Below are 23,209 nucleotides of genomic sequence, written 5' to 3'. Positions count from 1 at the left end.
GAGAAAATAAATACAAGTTTTCTTGGATCCCAGAAAACATTTTGACAAAATCGGATTAATGGAGAAACGTTCTATGCTACATGAGCTATCAGAATGATATGAAAATCAGACTCATTTATAGATTGTATGTAACGTATAGTATCTTCCATTTTACTCTTGCTCACCATTTTCTGGTTAATTATACTTACTTTTGTTCTGGCCTCAAGGGGGTCTGACTACTTATATTATGGGTAAAGGGGATAGTCACTCCTTAGGGAGAGACCACCATATAGATGTGTGGAGACCTATCAAGCCATTTGCGCTCCACTGTGAGGGATCATGGGAAGAATATGCAAATCTGTCTCCCATGATGTTAATATAGGGAGACAGTGCCTCAGTCATGCAGCCCACTAGCGGGCGCTCCCACACACCTATATGGTGGTCTCTTCCTAAGGAGTGACAATATCCTCTTAACCTGGTCTGAAGCCTCTCACCTCTGCCAAGTTAGTCTTCTCTGTGCAGGGCTGAAGAGATTCAACCAGATTTAAACATTTGTCCTCGGCTGAGAGACTGACTTGGTAAAATCCCACAGCATTGCAGAAAAGGCCTCTGGGAAGGTCCAGCATGATGTTAAAGGGAGCGCCCCCTAGTGGGCTGCATGACTGAGGCACTGTCTCCCTATATTAACATCATGGGAGACAGATTTGCATATTCTACTTATATACTGGTACAATTGTGATGCTGAAATTCATTGTTTGTACTATAGACTAGTATATCAGGTAGCCACAACTTTGTTCACATTGGATTAATGGTCTCAAATGAGAAAAAGCTCCTGAAAAACTCATATGTATTTTTTCAATGGATGGCTGTTGCAGATGCCATACGGTGGCATTCCTCACCTATAGGATAATATGGTACAACAGCTGAATCTCACCTTGGAAGTGAAAGTTGAAAAAAACTCTTATGGTCTCTGGCTAACGGGTGGCGTAACAATTGTGGTCATAGAGAGTGGGACCACCATAATGCCCTGAGAGGTGGGGGTCCCATGGCCAGTTGCAGATAGCCAGGGCCCTGCAGAACCATGATAGCGGTTGGGGAAAGTCTGGTTCTCTGACCGATATGTATCTCAGGTAGCAGAGATTATCATTCATCTATGCTGCCTGTGGAAAGCGCCATTAATGGAAAGGGGCCTGGCTTCATGTGATGTATGTCCAAGCTATTGGGCCCCATTCCAATAGAAACCTTCCCAGGGGAGGTGAATAAAAATACCAAACTGGAGGGCAGAACCTCACAAATGTTCATAGAAATGAATTTCGTGATGTTCATCTGAAGCAGCTCGAGATTTCCAGAACATATTATACTGGGGGAGAGGGCTCTTAAGGGCATATTATACTGTGTGGGGCCACTATGGGGAGAATAGTATACTGTGTGGGGCCACTTTGGGGAGCCATTATACTGTATTGGGCCACAGTGGAGCATTATACTGTGAGGGGGGGCTCTTAGAAACATATGATCATATATTTAGGACTGCTGTAAAGCATCATACTAAGGTGGGGCTCTGGGGAGCATATGATACTGTATAGGGATGCTGTGGAGCATTAAACTTGGGAGGCTCAAAGGAGTGCATTATACTGTGTAGGGTCACTGTGGAGAGCATATTATACTGTAGTGTGTGGGTTCACTGTGGAGTATTATACTGTGAAGGAGGCTCTGGGGAGTATATTATACTGTGTGGTGCTCCTTCACTATTTACATCCCGCCTATCTATTATATAGCAGCCATGAGATGTTATTAAAGGCTATAATGACATTGCACGGTCACTATAAAACAAATACTGTGGGATGTAAATAGCAAAGGGGTCACGGCACTGACAAAAGCATCATGGTTCTTTCAAAAAGCTGATCAGCAGGGGCCACGGTGTTGGACCCCCACTGATCTCATAGACTGTAGATCATCTGTTTCCTGGATCACACAGCTCAGGTGCTGTGCTTCTCTCTTACCGTATTCTTAAGAACTGTAGTTATGGGTAGTATAGTATAGTATTTGAGATACTACTGCAGTTCCTATAACTGTTGCTATCAGGAATACGCTGTTGGGAGGGGGTAGAGGGTCCTAGTCACATTTTTTACTGGAGTCTACAAGACTTTAGTTATGTCACTGCATCAAATGGAACCCTATGGGAACATCTAGCATATACATCGGGAACATTTCCAATGTACTGTACCTGTTAAATGTAGGTGGAAAACACAGTGTGAACACTACTTAAGATGATCCATACAATAAAGCGTTTGGTACCAGCTGCTGTGTGTAGACTTGTTTGGAGGAAGAACCAGCGAACAGAATAAAACCATCAAGCAGGCTTTTATTCAGCGGCAGGACCGTGGTAGCCATGATTACCTTCACGGCTCTGGATTCACAATCTAACACAACAACAATACACGGCAGACAATAAACGTTCCTGGGACAAATGCTCTGTAGTTTCACAAGAGCCTTTCAGGGTCTTTGGTCTCCAGAGTTACTGTGTTGCTCAAGAGTTTATTTTATAACGTCTTTATCTGGGGAGTCATTTCTTGGAAACTGTGTTTAATGTGAAATCAGAATAACAGAAATACACAAAGGGGAACAATGGTCAATTATAAAGCTAATGGGAAACAGATGCACACTGCTGAATGCTTAGTCTACAGTACTCCGGCTGTCTTAGTTCATAGAATTCCTGTCCATTGCCTCTGAGGGGCTCCCTCTCATCTTCCAGGTAATTGTCTTTCATTTTGGGAAAATAAGTGGCAGAGCATTTCCTCTGATAGTGTCTGTCCATAGATTTCAAATGTATCAGCATGTGGAGTGCGTAGGCCAAGACTAGTAGAAGGATAAGTGACATAACTAGACCCATAAGAATCGCTGGTGAAAAATAGGTAGTGCAGTCCTTGGCATAAGCAAATTCTCCATCTTCTATGTTAAATCCCTGTATCTGAAAAACAATTAAAAACACTGAAATAGCAAGCATTAAAGATCAGCAGGGTCAGAAATGTATCAGTCGTACATTAAGATTGGTTGGTGGCTGTAATTGCCTTTAAAGAGGACCTAAAGAACCTTTCATCACCTCCACTCTTGGAATTTTTCCTCTAGCTGTTACCATTCCAAAGTAATCACTGATTCTGGCACAGTTGGAATTTTTCCTCTAGCCCCTACCATTTCTGAGCAATCAGTGCTGTTCGGTTTAGCACCCAATTATGCTGATTATGCACTGTATTGTCAGGTGAGGGTCCTAGACTGTCTGATCCAGTCCAAGACCACACACTTGACAGTAGTAGAATTATCCCAACTAATAGTACTGATTGCTCAGAAATGGTAAGGGCTAGAGGAAAAAGTCCAACTGTGCCAGAGTCAGGAATTGCTCTGGAATGGTAGCAGCTAGAGGAAAAATTTCAACTGGAACAGAATCAGTGTAGCGGCACCTATTGAAGGATATAAAGAGTTGAGTTGCTTTTGTACTCCTCTGTTGGTAATCTGATTTTTCTACTGTTACTAGAGATCTGTTCCCTTGGTCCAACAAATTATCAGATATAATTGTAAGTTTCTAGTTGCGAGGGCCACAAAAAAAAGCACTGGTTGTCCACTTAGGATACGGTTTTATCTAAAGATAAGTTGCTGGAAACACCAATGATCACAATGATCTATCTATAAAGATAGATAGATAGATAGATAGATAGATAGATAGATAGATAGATAGATATGAAATAGATAGATAGATAGATAGATAGATAGATAGATAGATAGATAGATATGGATGGATGGAATAAATCACTTATGAGGAGCCAACAGGATTTCCAGTAGTAAACTCTGGATGTAACGCTGTCAGACACAGCCTGATATTATGTGACAGTGTAAGCTATAGAAGTAAGATGTTCCTGATGACAATCCTCTCAGGTCATGTCACCGCCTGAAGAATACAACTGCAGTATCAAGGTAGTATAATGCTGGCAAGTCGTGTGTGTGGCAGAAACGCCTGACACTTGTGACATCATTAATCTAGAAAGCCTCAGGCTTTCACCATGTACAAGTTGAAAGTACATAATGCTATAAGCTTCGCTTTATTTTCTTCCTCCTGTTATTTGCTGTGTACTTTCATGCTCTTGTTAAAGTAAACCTTTTATGTCTGACATCCAAACCATTTTTATTACCTGGAAATCCTGGAAAGTGACATCCCACAGTCGGGAGCTGTTTTCGGCAGAGCTGGGGACTAACAATGCATCATATTTCTGTAGGCTGCTGACATGCTGACAGTGGTAAGAATAGCTTATTGGAGCAAATATCTTGGAGGTATTGAATGTTGCTTGCACAGAATGGTTGAGCAGGATCTGTACACTCTGCAGTTTGTACCAGTTTTGCACAGAGAGTTTGTAGTAACTTTTTACTAATAAAAATCTACAAGAAAATAAAGAAAAAAATCAGAACACAAAGTTATGTGTAAAACCATTTACTTTGGGACATGTTTTGGCATACAAGATTTTAAATAGGCTTATAACAGTTATATAACCCCTTAGTTACAATAAAAAAATATCTTAAAGGGTTTTCTATCATTTAAACAATGGTGTTATATTCTTGAAGGGGGTGTCCAGATTCAGCAATTACATGTTATTGTTTGTATAACGAAAAGTTCTACAATTTTACAATATACTTTCTGTATTAATTCCACATGGTTTTCTAGATCTCTGCTTGCTGCCATTCTTTGTTTACTTTCAGTAGTAGGGGTGTAACAAAAGGGGGTGCAGAGATACTGTTACCGGGCCTGGAGCCTGAGAGGGCTTAAAAGCTCCTCTAAAATATAGGAGGCCACCAGTATTATACATATCAGTCCATGGTCATGTGATATGCAGTCCACAGTCATGTGATGGACAGTCCATGGTCATGTGATTTGCAGTCCACAGTCATGTGATGGACAGTCCATGGTCATGTGATTTGCAGTCCACAGTCACGTGATGGACAGTCCATGGTCATGTACACAGCTCAATACCGTCCCTGAACAGCCATGAGACTGTTTTGTAATAAGTTGTCAACCTGTGTGTTCATCACATGACCATGGACTATATATCACATGACCATGGACTGTATATCACATGACCATGGATGGATTTTTATCAGTAAACAATGAATGTCAGCAAGCAGAGATTTAGAAAACCCTGAGGAATTAATACTGAACGTATATTGAGAAACTATCTAACTTTTCATTATACATACAATAACATGTATTTGCTAAATCTGAATAACCCCTTTAAGATATTAGAATAAGCAGTTCCCTGTCCCAAAATGCCAGGAGCATATGGACCTACATCTGCATTCAGGGGCTGTTGCTAAGTAACAACCCAATCTGCATCCTCTTTGCATGTCCCCTTGTACGGATCACAAATTACAGTAATTTAAAGGCATGTTACCATGAAAGGAACTAAACATAGAAAATTCATCAATGTAATATGGCAGCAATTCCTCTCATATTTTCTTCATTTCCATCGCTCATTTTTGTCTCATACTGCAATAATTTGAGAGTACTTAGGAAATATCAAACTTTTTGTATGATGTTTATTTGAGCCAAAAAAACATGTTTTCTATGTGCCCCAATAGAGCAGTCATGTCCTCTTCCTCAAAATATTCAGCATCTGGTTGGAAGACAACTGGCCACAGCAGGAGTTCCCCCCCTCCCTGCTCTGTCTACAATGACTGTTAAGTCCTGCTGGAAATGGAAGGGGTTATTAGGAAATTCGCAAGATTGTAACCCTGTAAAATGTAACCATGGAAATGTTTCTTCTGTTTAGTTCTACCATTCATTTCTAGATTTTAGTGTTCTAAAAGTAATATATATATATATATATATATATATATATATATATATATATATATATATATACACACACATTGCAGGTGTTTATTATGGCTTGTTTACAAGATTAAAATGCCATAAATAACAATATTTGAAGGTAACTGCAAAGATTCCTACAACTGTTTATTCAGGGGTAGGCTCACACTACTGTTATCTATCATTAGCCATCACAAGGTGAGAGGGATGGACATTAAAGGACAGATGGAGAAGAAGCCCCCTCTGCCAGGCAGCCGTCCGCATTCACCCCAATATAAAAAATATGATAAAATATCTCTTCTGTCATGGTTTTTTTTTTACTTTTGTGTCAGAAGGAATAGTTCTGTATGTAGGACTTTTTCTTCTATTACAAAAGTAAACAAACGTGAGAGAAGAAAGTGTCCATCATGTTTTTTATACTATCATCAATGGGAACGGACGTACAGTAGATGACATGGACTCCATCAGTGTTTGTTACTCTACTGCCATTAATATCCATTGCTGTCATCCTATGATGGATACAACATGAAATCCAGCACTCAGAGCTAAGTCTGAATCACACACTACATGTATTCCCTCCAAGGAACATGAACTGACCGAACACTTGCATCATATGAACACTTGGAAAAAGAAGTGGTCAGAAGAAAATAACAAACACATCAATAATATAAAAGTATGAATTTATTAATTAAATATAAAGTCAAAATAATGATACAGCAGGGCAAGATGGAAATAAGAATGTAAATATCTAGCTGAATAATATAGAGTGCAAGGCATGTCAATGATGTGAAGGGATTACTAAATCAGAGTCTACTCCAATATACACAATAAATAATGGCCAAATTTTATATATATATATATATATATATATATATATATATATATATATATATGTATATATACTGGAGAAGAGAGAGAAAAAGCCAGCCAGATAATCATTTGAATACTAATAATGCATATACGGTAAAAAGAGAACGTCCCCAGACACAATCAAATAGCTATACTAACTCTGAAGACATGAACAAAGCAGAGCATAGGTGTATCACCCGGAAAAGTCTATATAAATCATATGGATATACCTGAAGTCATGATGCTTACTTACTGGACCCAAACAGATAGAAAGAACATAGATGGATACACCCAAACGTGTTTTGCCGCAACCAGAGGTGCGTAAGTCTGAATCACACACATGGTTTTATTTGCAATCCAAATACCTACAACATTCGGTCCTGCCTCAGATCTCCTTCAAGTAATTTAGCAAAATAACAAAAATCCAACATTCACATATAATAAGACCTGAAAATCCTCTAAAAATTGATAAGGCAGATGAATTCAGGGTCAACTATAGATTCTGCCCAAATACTCTTCCTTGACATTTAACATCCCTACAAATCCGAAGATGGTATATATCCCTTAGATTTGTTATCCTTTTGTTTTATTTGTGAATGTTTTGGGCATATTGGCGTCTCGGCTACTACAATTGGCGAGTGGTGGCAGCTATTTGTGTGGATGTGTGATTGTAGGGCTCGCTTTACTCCTATGTAGCCTGGTGTAAAGTGACTGTGGAAAAGAGTGTGGAGTCAAAGTTTCCCATTAGGGACACATCCTGAGTTTGGGTGTGGTAAGCAAGGTGTATGGATACACCGACAGAATTGATATATTGCTATACAGTGAGTGAGATACATCTTGTATAAGACTCGATTCCTGACAATTATATATATTCATGATATTATATTTGAATACAGGATCTTTGTTATTTTGCTAAATCGCCTGAGGAAGGTCTGAGGAAAGACCGAAACTTTCTAAATATTTGGATTGCTAATAAAAATGGTTATATGATTCATATTTAGCTTCGAGGGACAGATTTCATTTACTACTTAGGGCCCCTTCACATGGCGTAAGCGCGCCGCTCAGTTAGACCCGTACATGCGAACGCTTCAAAACACATCCCATTCACTTCAATGGGAGCGCGCTTAAACCCGGCACCCTATACATAGACCCTATACTGGCACTATGATTGGATTAGGATTGCCATGTCTTTACGTTCTATCTGATATACATCCTATGACAGATGACAGCAACTGACTGTAATGATAGAAGTGTGAACATAGGCTAAGTTGTTAGCCATCATGTTAAAGGGGTTGTCCACTTTCAGACCAATATTGAGAGACAAATGTTATGGTTTGTATAATAAAAAGTTGTACAATTTTCCAATATACTTTCTGTATCAATTCCTCACATTTTTCTAAATTTTGGCTTGCTGTCATTTATTCTGTTACTTCTAGTGTATAAAAGCTTGACCATGGTCATGTGATTTACAGTCCATGGTCATGTGATTTACAGTTCATGGTCATGTGATTTACAGTCCAAGGTCATGTGATTTACGGTCCATGGTCATGTGATGAGCACACAGGTGCACAGCTGATTACCAGGCAGATGTCTGATTATTGTGCTGTGACTATAACGAGCAGCACCTGTGTGCTCATCACATGACCATGGACCGTAAATCACATGACCGTGGTCAGACTTTTATCCACTAGAAATAACAGAATGAATGACAGCAAGCCGAGATCTAGAAAACCATGAGGAATTAATACAGAAAGTATATTAGAAAATTGTACAACTTTTTTGTATACAAACCATAACATTTGTCTCTCAATATTGGTCTGAAAGTGGCCAACCCCTTTAAGGATCATCACATCTATATTACTGTTCTAAGTCGCAAAATAAACTATGAACTCCTTCCCTAAACTAGACCAATGAAATGAGAAGAGATCAGCTCCAATTTATTGGAATAACAACAAAGCAAACAATGTGAATAGACCACAGAATTCCAAAAGGTAAAGTGTTGCTCTTCCCAACAAGTATAACACCAACATGGTCATGAAAAAATTAATTACACAAAATATAGTTATCCCAAAGCCTGAATATCAAGTATCCTTTATATCAGATTTTATATCTATATCTGAAATAAAAGAACAATTAAGAAAGACGTGTAGGCAAAAGAAGAGAGGCAACAATAGACTAATGGCCATGAAGTCCATGTAAAATCCTGTTATGAAGTATAGGCAGATCTTCAAGACATGTTATTACACAACATGGCTCACAGCGATACACTCTAATACCATGTCCAGGGTGCCTGAAAGTTCATTGGCAGCAAAGTAACTAAATAAACTCCCTAGCCATGTCTCATAAGGCTGCGGCTTTCTAGGCTTTGATATTAGAAGTTTAATACTGTAGCTAAAATAATAATGGCAGAAGTTACAATAAAATCATTACAGCGTGAAGGAAATGCAGATACATAACAGAACGTAAAGGGGGTTGTACAATGGGGACCATTAGTCTCTATTTATCAGTTCCATTTGTCTCTGTTTCACCTGTGGTCTCCACACTTCAGATTCTACGTTACGTTGCAGCACTAGGTGGTGGCTACAGGCAAAAATGAGAAGTCTAGAAGCCATGTCACCAGGACTTGCACATACAAGGACACTTGACAATATACATGCAGGTCCTGTTACTCTGGGAAAACTTGCACAGAGAAGGTGACATGACTATATCTGTGCAAGTCCTCAAGCAAAAGATGAAAGCAGAAAGAAGGCAAAGAAGAAAAATGTGAGTAATTGTAGAAGTGTAGTCCTGTCTGGGGTCTGTATCAGTTTAGAGGGTCTGGTCTAGGATCTGTGTTTAGGGGGTCTACAGTCTGAGCTTACTTAGGGGGCTGCACCCTGCACTGATGATGAACCTGCTTGTATTTTGCTTGAACAGAACTCAACTGAAGTGGCTGTGAGGGATTAGCAACGGAAAAGCAGGGTCCACAACAGATAGAGGCCTTGGCACTGCTTGAAGGGTGCAAAACAGGAGGTACCTTACTTTGGCAATACAAAAAACTAAACCTGCTCATCTGAGCAATAACTAACAAAATAAACGTCCCTGACTATACCAGGCGCCATACACTTTATATCCATAGGCTGGAGGTGCAGCGGACTACCCAGCAACCTGGTCTAAATAACAAACATGGACTAGGGATTGCCAACCAACTCTCCCCAATCCAACCCCAAAACCTTTTCAACTTTTCAAAAAAAAAACGTAGAGAAAAATCTGAGCTTTCCACTACAGACACCAAATTTTTAGAACACGTATAACAGAAACAGGAGAAGTACATCTTACCTCCATGACTTTCCCATCACCGTCTCATGCAGTGTTAAAAAAATCCATATCACTAGTTTGCAACTTTTTTCTGCCAAAATAATGGAGCAGATTCTTAGTGAATCTGCTCCATAGTCTTTCCTGGCTAAACAAATTTATTATCCCACTGTGACAAGTGACAATAACGATCGGTACAGCTTCATAGAGTATATAGTCACCATAATAGCTGAATTACATTCATTTACACATCATTGTAGAATTCATATTATGGCATACCTTAAGGCAAGTCCCTTTAAATGTCCAACCTTGAGAAATTTTAAAACAAGTCTACAAAGGAGGGAAAAAAAACATGTCAGTAAAGAGATGAATTTACGTGATGCTATAATACAGAAGATAATGGCAATGAGCCATTGCTGGTAATTACAGGGCATGACGGAAAACCTTTAGAGATGATCTCCATTCTATAGAAATCAAGGAACAAGGGAAATGTCTGCTAAAGTTTATATAAAGAGTAAGGCTGCATTCACACAGGTACGGCACATGTTTGATATCCATGTGAGTCTATCAGCCCAATCCTGCTGTTAGGTTAGGGTGACCCGAAACAAACAGGGTATTCCACTTGTGAATCGATGCCTCCATTGTTAGGAAATTGCACTTTTTGATAATATGCAAATGAGCTCTATACAGCAAAAGGGTGTTGCTGTAAATAGCTCATTTGCATATTGACAAAAAAAACAATATCTTTGGAGGAAGCGATTCACAAGGGGTGACACTAACCTATCTATCTGCAGAGCTGGGTTGATCTGCTGAGTTCTGTTGGCAGACTCCCTTTGTGTATTACATTGCGTCTATAGTGCAACTACACCATCTATTGACCAACACTGGTACTGTGCTGTAAGAGATCAATACAGAAGATCAAAACATGTTACAAATTCACAGAAAACTAAATAGTAAAACAGAACAAGGCAGTGTCTTATCCATCACACAATGGACATCAGTGGTGCTTCATATATCCTTTTGGCTTATTGTTGCGCCATCTGGCCATGCTGTTCAATGTTCCCCCTCTGCCAGTCGCACTGTTCTTCCTTGTCATGGGAACTATTCTCCAGTACTTGCCCATAAGATGTGCTAGACCTTTTAGGAATTCTACACCTTGCTATCTGCTTTTAGCCACTTCCCTGCACCTGTGAGCTTTGCAAAGCAAACTCTCCCACAGCAGGTTTCGTGAGCAAAAAGTGCTCAGATTGCTAAGGAGGTGTTTGTCTGCACTATGCCTCTTTGCCTGTTACCTCGGATGATCCTTGTACCTGATGTTCTGTGCCACCTGCCCTGACCTCAGCTTGGATCACTGTGATAAATGTATTCTGCCCGTCCTGATCTTGGTTGTAGTTGAAGGACAAGTGTATTATTGAGCATGAATCATCCCTGGGCACCAGTGGTGTAACTAGGAACGGCGGGGCCCGTGGCGAACTTTTGACATGCTCCCCCCCCCCCCCCCGACTGATGCCCGCTGAAGACCACGACCGACCCCATAGTGGCCCCTGCACACAGTATTATGCCCCATAATGGCCCCTGCACACAGTATTATGCCCCACAGTGGCCCCTGCACACACTATTATGCCCCATAGTGGCCCCTGCACACAGTATTATGTCCCATAGTGGCCCCGGCACACAGTATTATGCCCCATGGTGGCCCCTGCACACAGTATTATCCCCTATAGTGGCCCCTGCACACAGTATTATGCCCCACTGTGGACACCCATGAACAATTATTATACCACTGCCAGGATTGGTAAGTAAGTAGGGCCCATTACCAGCTGGAGTACGGGGGGGAAAAAACGCAGCGGTAGCAGCTGTCACTGGGCCCCTAATGTCCAGGCCCTGTGGCAGCCGCTACCCCTGCTACCCCGGTAGTTACGCCACTGCTGGGTACTCTCCTACAACCAAGGCTGGGGGATTAGACATTGTAGTACTACTACCGCTATTTGGAAGCTGCCATTTGTACCTGTTCCAGTTGCTGAATAAAGATGTTCCCTGTTCAACTGCACTACTGGCTTTCTGAGTAGTGCTTGTTGTATCATCAGAGCTCTTTCAACCAACATCATACTGGCTCAGAAAGGAGAGGTCTCCTCTACAACTTGAAGCGCCCCAGGGGAAACTACTACCACCACCATCCAAGTAGTGCTGCAGGAGCCCCTTCAATGGTGTCCGGCACAGGAGCAGAGCTGAGGGCTTAGTTTGGTGTGCTTGGCCTAGCAGGTGGCACATAATCCACCATTACTACGCCCATCCTCCTGTTCCCTCCATCTGGGTTGCGGCAGTGGTGCACATTATATGGTGGGGGAGCTGCATGGCTCCCGACATGTTATTACCTGTAGCCATACTGTCTAGGTACGGCTGATCTACAGGAGTCCTGGCTGTGGGCAGTGGACCCCTAAAATCACTTCCCCTGGTGGCCCCTAGACATTACAGTCCCACACTGTCTGGATCTACCAAGATACAGCATTTCTGGTAGTAAAGGGCACATTTAGGTCAAATGATTGCTGGGGACAAAGATGGCAGCACCACCACTGTCTCAGGGGAATGCAAATATCTCAGGGGAATGCAAATGTAGCAGTTGCTACTGGGCCATGGACACTGAGTGGGCCCAAAGGTCCTTCAGAAACATAATATATAAAACCTAAATCTAAATGCCACCATGTAGGTACAGATTTTGCATTGGTGCCCAGGAGCGTCAAGTTACACCTCTGCTCAGATCAATACCCAGTGCATCTACAGCTTCTTACGGGAAAATACAATTGGAATGACTTACAACCCTTTGAAGTATAGAAAGAACCAGTATATAAGCAGCATCGACAATGACTATACATGCACCTTTCATCAGACAAAAGAAATAATTGAGAAAATGGCAGCTATTATAAGAACATCAGTACCTTGCTTCAAGCAACTTGATATGAATATTAAGTGCAAAAATGTATCTCATATGAAGTTTAGGTAAGAGTAAGGACTGTGAAAGACATTAAAGGGGTATTCTTTAGAGATGAGCGAACAGTGTTCTATCGAACTCATGTTCGATCGGATATTAGGCTGTTCGGCATGTTCGAATCGAATCGAACACCGCGTGGTAAAGTGCGCCATTACTCGATTCCCCTCCCACCTTCCCTGGCGCCTTTTTTGCTCCAATAACAGCGCTGGGTAGGTGGGACAGGAACTACGACACCGGTGACGTTGAAAAAAGTAGGCAAAACCCATTGGCTGCCGAAAACATGTGACCTCTAATTTAAAAGAACAGCGACGCCCAGCTTCGCGTCATTCTGAGCTTGCAATTCACCGAGGACGGAGGTTTCCGTCCAGCTAGCTAGGGCTTAGATTCTGGGTAGGCAGGGACAGGCTAGGATAGGAAGGAGAAGACAACCAACAGCTCTTGTAAGAGCTAAATTCCAGGGAGAAGCTTGTCAGTGTAACGTGGCACTGACGGGCTCAATCGCCGCAACCCAGCTTTCCCAGGATCCTGAATGGAATACACTGTCAGTGTATTCCCGTATACCCGATATATACCCCGATACCCGTTCCAACGGTGTGCCCCCCCACCTTCACCCCAGAAATACCCTGCAAGTCCCCTAGCAATAGAATTGGGGCTATATACACCCACAATTTTTACTACTGGTATACAGTGCCATTGTCTGACTGGGAATTCAAAGAATATATTGGGAATACAAATACCCTCATTTCTTGCTACTGCCATATAGTGCCAGTTTCTGACTGGTAATTCAAAGAATATATTGGGGTTACGTTCACCCACAATTTTTACTACTGGTATACAGTGCCATTGTCTGACTGGGAATTCAAAGAGTATATTGGGAATACAAATACCCTCATTTCTTGCTACTGCCATATAGTGCCAGTTTCTGACTGGGAATTCAAAGAATATATTGGGGTTACGTGCACCCACAATTTTTACTACTGGTATACAGTGCCATTGTCTGACTGGGAATTCAAAGAATATATTGGGGTTATAAATACCCTCATTTCTTGCTACTGCCATATAGTGCCAGTTTCTGACTGGGAATTCAAAGAATATATTGGGGTTACATGCACCCACAATTTTTACTACTGGTATACAGTGCCATTGTCTGACTGGGAATTCAAAGAGTATATTGGGAATACAAATACCCTCATTTCTTGCTACTGCCATATAGTGCCAGTTTCTGACTGGGAATTCAAAGAATATATTGGGGTTACGTGCACCCACAATTTTTACTACTGGTATACAGTGCCATTGTCTGACTGGGAATTCAAAGAGTATATTGGGAATACAAATACCCTCATTTCTTGCTACTGCCATATAGTGCCAGTTTCTGACTGGGAATTCAAAGAATATATTGGGGTTACGTGCACCCACAATTTTTACTACTGGTATACAGTGCCATTGTCTGACTGGGAATTCAAAGAATATATTGGGGTTATAAATACCCTCATTTCTTGCTACTGCCATATAGTGCCAGTTTCTGACTGGGAATTCAAAGAATATATTGGGGTTACGTGCACCCACAATTTTTACTACTGGTATACAGTGCCATTGTCTGACTGGGAATTCAAAGAATATATTGGGGTTATAAATACCCTCATTTCTTGCTACTGCCATATAGTGCCAGTTTCTGACTGGTAATTCAAAGAATATATTGGGGTTACGTGCACCCACAATTTTTACTACTGGTATACAGTGCCATTGTCTGACTGGGAATTCAAAGAGTATATTGGGAATACAAATACCCTCATTTCTTGCTACTGCCATATAGTGCCAGTGTCTGACTGGGAATTCAAAGAATATATTGGGGTTACGTGCACCCACAATTTTTACTACTGGTATACAGTGCCATTGTCTGACTGGGAATTCAAAGAGTATATTGGGAATACAAATACCCTCATTTCTTGCTACTGCCATATAGTGCCAGTTTCTGACTGGGAATTCAAAGAATATATTGGGGTTACGTGCACCCACAATTTTTACTACTGGTATACAGTGCCATTGTCTGACTGGGAATTCAAAGAGTATATTGGGAATACAAATACCCTCATTTCTTGCTACTGCCATATAGTGCCAGTTTCTGACTGGGAATTCAAAGAATATATTGGGGTTACGTGCACCCACAATTTTTACTACTGGTATACAGTGCCATTGTCTGACTGGGAATTCAAAGAATATATTGGGGTTATAAATACCCTCATTTCTTGCTACTGCCATATAGTGCCAGTTTCTGACTGGGAATTCAAAGAATATATTGGGGTTACGTGCACCCACAATTTTTACTACTGGTATACAGTGCCATTGTCTGACTGGGAATTCAAAGAATATATTGGGGTTATAAATACCCTCATTTCTTGCTACTGCCATATAGTGCCAGTTTCTGACTGGTAATTCAAAGAATATATTGGGGTTACGTGCACCCACAATTTTTACTACTGGTATACAGTGCCATTGTCTGACTGGGAATTCAAAGAGTATATTGGGAATACAAATACCCTCATTTCTTGCTACTGCCATATAGTGCCAGTGTCTGACTGGGAATTCAAAGAATATATTGGGGTTACGTGCACCCACAATTTTTACTACTGGTATACAGTGCCATTGTCTGACTGGGAATTCAAAGAGTATATTGGGAATACAAATACCCTCATTTCTTGCTACTGCCATATAGTGCCAGTTTCTGACTGGGAATTCAAAGAATATATTGGGGTTACGTGCACCCACAATTTTTACTACTGGTATACAGTGCCATTGTCTGACTGGGAATTCAAAGAGTATATTGGGAATACAAATACCCTCATTTCTTGCTACTGCCATATAGTGCCAGTGTCTGACTGGGAATTCAAAGAATATATTGGGGTTACGTGCACCCACAATTTTTACTACTGGTATACAGTGCCAATTTCTAACTAGGAATTCAAAATGCGCAAGGCTCCCGGAAAGGGACGTGGACGAGGCCGTGGGCGAGGTCGGGGGAATGGTTCTGGGGAGCAAGGTAGCAGTGAAGCCACAGGGCGTCCCGTGCCTACTCCTGTGGGGCAGCAAGCATTGCGCCACTCCACAGTGCCAGGGTTGCTTGCCACATTAACTAAACTGCAGGGTACAAACCTTAGTAGGCCCGAGAACCAGGAACAGGTCTTGCAATGGCTGTCAGAGAACGCTTACAGCACATTGTCCAGCAGCCAGTCAGACTCTGCCTCCTCTCCTCCTATTACCCAACAGTCTTGTCTTCCTTCCTCCCAAAATTCCGAAGCTTTACAGAACAATAACCCAAACTGTCCCTGCTCCCCAGAGCTGTTCTCCGCTCCTTTCATTGTCCCTCAACCTGCCTCTCCACGTCACGATTCCACGAACCTAACAGAGGAGCATCTGTATCCAGATGCTCAAACACTAGAGTCTCCTCCATCTCCGTTCGATTTGGTGGTGGATGACCAGCAACCCACCCTCATCGACGATGATGTGACGCAGTTGCCGTCAGGGCATCCAGTTGACCGGCGCATTGTGCGGGAGGAGGAGATGAGACAGGAGTTGGAAGAGGAAGTGGTGGATGATGAGGACACTGACCCGACCTGGACAGGGGGGATGTCAAGCGGGGAAAGTAGTGTGGATGTTGAGGCAGGTGCAGCACCAAAAAGGGTAGCTAGAGGCAGAGGCAGAGGTCAGCAGCTTAGGCGAAGCCAGGCCACACCCGGAATCTCCCAAGATGTTCCAGTTCGTACCCAGCCCCGAAAAACTCCCACCTCGAGGGCACGTTTCTCGAAGGTGTGGAGTTTTTTCAAGGAATGCGCCGAGGACAGATATAGTGTTGTCTGCACAATTTGCCTCTCGAAATTGATTAGGGGCTCTGAGAAGAGCAACCTGTCCACCACTTCAATGCGCCGTCATTTGGAATCCAAGCACTGGAATCAGTGGCAGGCAGCAACGGCAGGACAAAGGCCGACTGCCGTTCACGCCACTGCCACTGCCTCTGCCTCTGCCTCTGCCACTGCCACTGCTGACTGTGCTGGCGATGCACTCCAGAGGACGAGCCAGGACACCACTTCATCTGCCTCCGCCACTTTGTTGACTTCTACCTCATCCTCCCCTGGTCCTGTCTTATCTCCTTCTCCTGCACCATCAAAGGCACCATCAGGCGTTTCTTTACAACAACCCACCATCTCTCAGACATTGGAGCGGCGGCAGAAATACACTGCTAACCACCCACACGCGCAAGCCTTGAACGCCAACATCGCTAAACTGCTGGCCCAGGAGATGTTGGCGTTCCGGCTTGTTGAAACTCCCGCCTTCCTGGACCTGATGGCAACTGCGGCACCTCGCTATGCCGTCCCTAGCCGTCACTACTTCTCCCGGTGTGCCGTCCCCGCCTTGCACCAGCACGTGTCACTCAACATCAGGCGGGCCCTTAGTTCCGCGCTTTGCACAAAGGTCCACTTGACCACCGACGCGTGGACAAGTGCATGCGGACAGGGACGCTACATTTCACTGACGGCACACTGGGTGAATGTAGTTGAGGCTGGGACTGCTTCCCAAACTGGCCCGGTGTACCTCGTCTCCCCGCCTAACATTCCTGGCAGGGACACGAGAAGAACACCCCCCTCCTCCTCCTCCTCCTCTACCGCCTCCTCCTCCGCCACCGCCTCCTCCTCCGCCACCGCCTCCTCCTCCGCTGTTAGATTGACCCCAGCTACGAGTTGGAAACGTTGCAGCACTGGCGTTGGTAGACGTCAGCAGGCTGTGCTGAAGCTGATCAGCTTGGGGGACAGACAGCACACTGCCTCCGAGGTGAGGGATGCCCTCCTCGATGAGACGGCAATATGGTTTGAGCCGCTGCACCTGGGCCCAGGCATGGTCGTTTGTGATAACGGCCGGAACCTGGTAGCAGCTCTGGAGCTTGCCGGACTCCAACATGTTCCATGCCTGGCCCACGTCTTCAACCTAGTGGTGCAACGTTTCCTAAAGAGCTACCCCAATGTTCCAGAGCTACTGGTGAAAGTGCGGCGCATGTGCGCCCACTTTCGCAAGTCGACAGTAGCCGCTGCTAGCTTAAAATCTCTCCAGCAACGCCTGCATGTGCCACAACACCGGCTTTTGTGCGACGTCCCCACACGCTGGAACTCAACGTTTCAGATGTTGAATAGAGTGGTTGAGCAGCAGAGACCTTTGATGGAATACCAGCTACAAAACCCTAGGGTGCCACAAAGTCAGCTGCCTCAGTTTCACATCCATGAGTGGCCATGGATGAGAGACCTTTGTGACATCCTACGGGTCTTTGAGGAGTCCACAAGGAGGGTGAGCTCTGAGGATGCGATGGTGAGCCTTACAATCCCGCTCTTGTGTGTTCTGAGAGAATCCCTGATTGACATCAGGGATAACTCAGATCACACAGAGGAGTTAGGGATAGCATCCGATCCGTCACAGCTGGAGAGTAGGTCCACACATCTGTCCGCTTCACTGCGTTTAATGGAGGAGGAGGAGGAGGAGGAGGAGGAAGAAGAGTTGTCCGATGATGTGATGGTGATACAGGAGGCTTCCGGGCAACTTCGAATCGTCCCATTGTTGCAGCGCGGATGGGTAGACATGGAGGATGAGGAGGAAATGGAGATTGAACTTTCCGGTGGGGCCAGAGGAGTCATGCCAACTAACACTGTGGCAGACATGGCTGAGTTCATGTTGGGGTGCTTTACAACCGACAAGCGTATTGTCAAAATCATGGAGGACAACCAGTACTGGATCTTTGCTATCCTTGACCCCCGGTATAAAAACAACATCTCGTCTTTTATTCCGGTAGAGGGGAGGGCCAATCGCATCAATGCTTGCCACAGGCAATTGGTGCAGAATATGATGGAGATGTTTCCAGCATGTGACGTTGGCGGCAGGGAGGGCAGTTCCTCCAGTAGGCAACCAAGTTCTCACCGGTCCACACAAACGAGGGGCACACTGTCTAAGGTCTGGGACACCTTGATGGCACCCCCTCGCCAAAGTGCCGCCACGGAGGGTCCTAGTGTCACCAGGCGTGAGAAGTATAGGCGCATGTTGCGGGAATACCTTTCCGACCACAGCCCTGTCCTCTCCGACCCCTCTGCGCCCTACACGTATTGGGTGTCGAAGTTGGACCTGTGGCTTGAACTTGCCCTATATGCCTTGGAGGTGCTGTCCTGTCCTGCCGCCAGCGTCCTATCTGAGAGGGTGTTCAGTGCAGCCGGTGGCATCATCACTGACAAGCGCACCCGTCTGTCAGCTGAGAGTGCCGACCGGCTCACTTTGATAAAAATGAACCACCACTGGGTAGAGCCGTCATTTTTGTGCCCACCTGTGTAAAGCACCCCAACATGAAACTCCATGTCTGTACTCAACCTCTCCAATTCCTCCGCATCCTCATACTCATCCACCATAAGCGTTGCACAATTCTGCTAATACTAGGCTCCCTCCACCCTGATTTCCCCCAACTCTGCTGGTTAGAGGCTCCCTCCACCATGAATTTGCCCAAACTGGGCTGTTTAGAGGCTCCCTCCACCATGAATTGGTCCAAACTGGGTTTTTTAGAGGCTCCCTCCACCATGAATTTGCCCAAACTGGGCTGTTTAGAGGCTCCCTCCACCATGAATTGGTCCAAACTGGGCTGGTTAGAGGCTCCCTCCACCATGAATTTCCCAAAACTTGGCTGTTTAGAGGCTCCCTCCACCATGAATTTGCCCAAACTGGGCTGTTTAGAGGCTCCCTCCACCATTAATTGGTCCAAACTGGGCTGGTTAGAGGCTCCCTCCACCATGAATTTGCCCAAACTGGGGTGGTTAGAGGCTCCCTCCACCATTAATTGGTCCAAACTGGGCTGGTTAGAGGCTCCCTCCACCATGAATTTCCCAAAACTTGGCTGTTTAGAGGCTCCCTCCACCATTAATTGGTCCAAACTGGGCTGGTTAGAGGCTCCCTCCACCATGAATTTGCCCAAACTGGGCTGTTTAGAGGCTCCCTCCACCATTAATTGGTCCAAACTGGGCTGGTTAGAGGCTCCCTCCACCATGAATTTGCCCAAACTGGGCTGTTTAGAGGCTCCCTCCACCATGAATTGGTCCAAACTGGGGTGGTTAGAGGCTCCCTCCACCATGAATTGGTCCAAACTGGGGTGGTTAGAGGCTCCCTCCACCATTAATTGGTCCAAACTGGGCTGGTTAGAGGCTCCCTCCACAATTAATTGGTCCAAACTGGGCTAATTAGAGGCTCCCTCCACCATGAATTGGTCCAAACTGGGTTTTTTAGAGGCTCCCTCCACCATGAATTTGCCCAAACTGGGCTGTTTAGAGGCTCCCTCCACCATGAATTGGTCCAAACTGGGCTGGTTAGAGGCTCCCTCCACCATGAATTGGTCCAAACTGGGGTGGTTAGAGGCTCCCTCCACCATTAATTGGTCCAAACTGGGCTGGTTAGAGGCTCCCTCCACCATTAATTGGTCCAAACTGGGCTGGTTAGAGGCTCCCTCCACCATGAATTTGCCCAAACTGGGGTGGTTAGAGGCTCCCTCCACCATTAATTGGTCCAAACTGGGCTGGTTAGAGGCTCCCTCCACAATTAATTGGTCCAAACTGGGCTAATTAGAGGCTCCCTCCACCATGAATTGGTCCAAACTGGGTTTTTTAGAGGCTCCCTCCACCATGAATTTGCCCAAACTGGGCTGTTTAGAGGCTCCCTCCACCATGAATTGGTCCAAACTGGGCTGGTTAGAGGCTCCCTCCACCATTAATTGGTCCAAACTGGGCTGGTTAGAGGCTCCCTCCACCATTAATTGGTCCAAACTGGGCTGGTTAGAGGCTCCCTCCACCATGAATTTGCCCAAACTGGGGTGGTTAGAGGCTCCCTCCACCATTAATTGGTCCAAACTGGGCTGGTTAGAGGCTCCCTCCACAATTAATTGGTCCAAACTGGGCTAATTAGAGGCTCCCTCCACCATGAATTGGTCCAAACTGGGTTTTTTAGAGGCTCCCTCCACCATGAATTTGCCCAAACTGGGCTGTTTAGAGGCTCCCTCCACCATGAATTGGTCCAAACTGGGCTGGTTAGAGGCTCCCTCCACCATGAATTTCCCAAAACTTGGCTGTTTAGAGGCTCCCTCCACCATGAATTTGCCCAAACTGGGCTGTTTAGAGGCTCCCTCCACCATTAATTGGTCCAAACTGGGCTGGTTAGAGGCTCCCTCCACCATGAATTTGCCCAAACTGGGGTGGTTAGAGGCTCCCTCCACCATTAATTGGTCCAAACTGGGCTGGTTAGAGGCTCCCTCCACCATGAATTTCCCAAAACTTGGCTGTTTAGAGGCTCCCTCCACCATTAATTGGTCCAAACTGGGCTGGTTAGAGGCTCCCTCCACCATGAATTTGCCCAAACTGGGCTGTTTAGAGGCTCCCTCCACCATTAATTGGTCCAAACTGGGCTGGTTAGAGGCTCCCTCCACCATGAATTTGCCCAAACTGGGCTGTTTAGAGGCTCCCTCCACCATGAATTGGTCCAAACTGGGGTGGTTAGAGGCTCCCTCCACCATGAATTGGTCCAAACTGGGGTGGTTAGAGGCTCCCTCCACCATTAATTGGTCCAAACTGGGCTGGTTAGAGGCTCCCTCCACAATTAATTGGTCCAAACTGGGCTAATTAGAGGCTCCCTCCACCATGAATTGGTCCAAACTGGGTTTTTTAGAGGCTCCCTCCACCATTAATTGGTCCAAACTGGGCTGGTTAGAGGCTCCCTCCACAATTAATTGGTCCAAACTGGGCTAATTAGAGGCTCCCTCCACCATGAATTGGTCCAAACTGGGTTTTTTAGAGGCTCCCTCCACCATGAATTTGCCCAAACTGGGCTGTTTAGAGGCTCCCTCCACCATTAATTGGTCCAAACTTGGCTGTTTAGAGGCTCCCTCCACCATGAATTTGCCCAAACTGGGCTGTTTAGAGGCTCCCTCCACCATTAATTGGTCCAAACTGGGCTGGTTAGAGGCTCCCTCCACCATGAATTTGCCCAAACTGGGGTGGTTAGAGGCTCCCTCCACCATTAATTGGTCCAAACTGGGCTGGTTAGAGGCTCCCTCCACCATTAATTGGTCCAAACTGGGCTGGTTAGAGGCTCCCTCCACCATGAATTTGCCCAAACTGGGCTGTTTAGAGGCTCCCTCCACCATGAATTGGTCCAAACTGGGCTGGTTAGAGGCTCCCTCCACCATGAATTTCCCAAAACTTGGCTGTTTAGAGGCTCCCTCCACCATTAATTGGTCCAAACTGGGCTGGTTAGAGGCTCCCTCCACCATGAATTGGTCCAAACTGGGGTTTTTAGAGTCTCCCTCCACCATGAATTGGTCCAAACTGGGGTTTTTAGAGGCTCCCTCCACCATGAATTTGCCCAAACTCTGCTGGTTAGAGGCTCAATCCACCCTGATTTTCAAAACAAATGTTGGTGCCAACCTCAACTTACTACAAGGGCCAAATTCACTGCTGGTGACAAGCTCTCCTCACTGCAAGTGCCAAATACACATGTTTCAAGGTGTTTTCCTACTGTCAGAGAGGTGGTATTGAGTGTGTAAAGTGTGTAGTTGTTAGGCTGTGATGTTGGGGTAATAGAGGGTCTTTGGTGTGTTAGATGCCCCCAGACATGCTTCCCCTGCTGTCCCAGTGTCATTCCAGAGGTGTTGGCATCATTTCCTGGGGTGTCATAGTGGACTTGGTGACCCTCCAGACACGGATTTGGGTTTCCCCCTTAACGAGTATCTGTTCCCCATAGACTATAATGGGGTTCGAAACCCGTTCGAACACACGAACATTGAGCGGCTGTTCGAATCGAATTTCGAACCTCGAACATTTTAGTGTTCGCTCATCTCTAGTATTCTTATGACCATAGCTATAGTTACATTTTTAGGCAATTGAAAGTTAAACATTTTAGCACATTTAAGTAATTCGAAATTGTAGAATTTCAAAGATTTTATCTAAGCAGGTTAGTGATGACATCTTTTGTCTTGATCAGGTGTATGAAAGCTGGAACTTTTTATGGTCTGGGACTTGTCAGAAATGCAGTTATGACTTCTTCATTGTCAGTGTCTTTTGACTCTTCCCTGCCAGTAACTTGCTAAAGCATAACCTGAATCCCATGGACAGCAGGTGTACTTTCTATAGGTTTGCCCTGAATTAACAACCAGTGGCAACCACCACCATTCCTGCCCACATCCCACC

At 44.6% G+C, this 23,209-nt stretch overlaps 1 protein-coding gene across 2 annotated transcripts in view; it reads right to left on the bottom strand.

Moving 5' to 3' along the window:
• Positions 1 to 2,317: 2,317 nt before the first annotated feature.
• Positions 2,318 to 23,209, bottom strand: part of LOC142200723 (V-type proton ATPase subunit S1-like protein) — a 45,131-nt gene continuing 24,239 nt past the window's right edge. For both annotated transcript variants that reach the window (XM_075271297.1, XM_075271289.1), the window contains exons 5-7: positions 10,253 to 10,303; positions 4,161 to 4,404; positions 2,318 to 2,947 (exon numbers count right to left, since the gene is read on the bottom strand). In XM_075271297.1, the coding sequence (XP_075127398.1) occupies positions 2,621 to 2,947; positions 4,161 to 4,404; positions 10,253 to 10,303 (622 nt within the window). In that variant the 3' untranslated portion in view covers positions 2,318 to 2,620. The remainder of the gene's footprint in view (positions 2,948 to 4,160; positions 4,405 to 10,252; positions 10,304 to 23,209) is intronic.

This window comes from Leptodactylus fuscus, chromosome 1, assembly GCF_031893055.1.
Source record: "Leptodactylus fuscus isolate aLepFus1 chromosome 1, aLepFus1.hap2, whole genome shotgun sequence".
Lineage (NCBI taxonomy): Eukaryota > Metazoa > Chordata > Amphibia > Anura > Leptodactylidae > Leptodactylus > Leptodactylus fuscus.
This window is presented reverse-complemented; position numbering and strand designations above follow the sequence as displayed.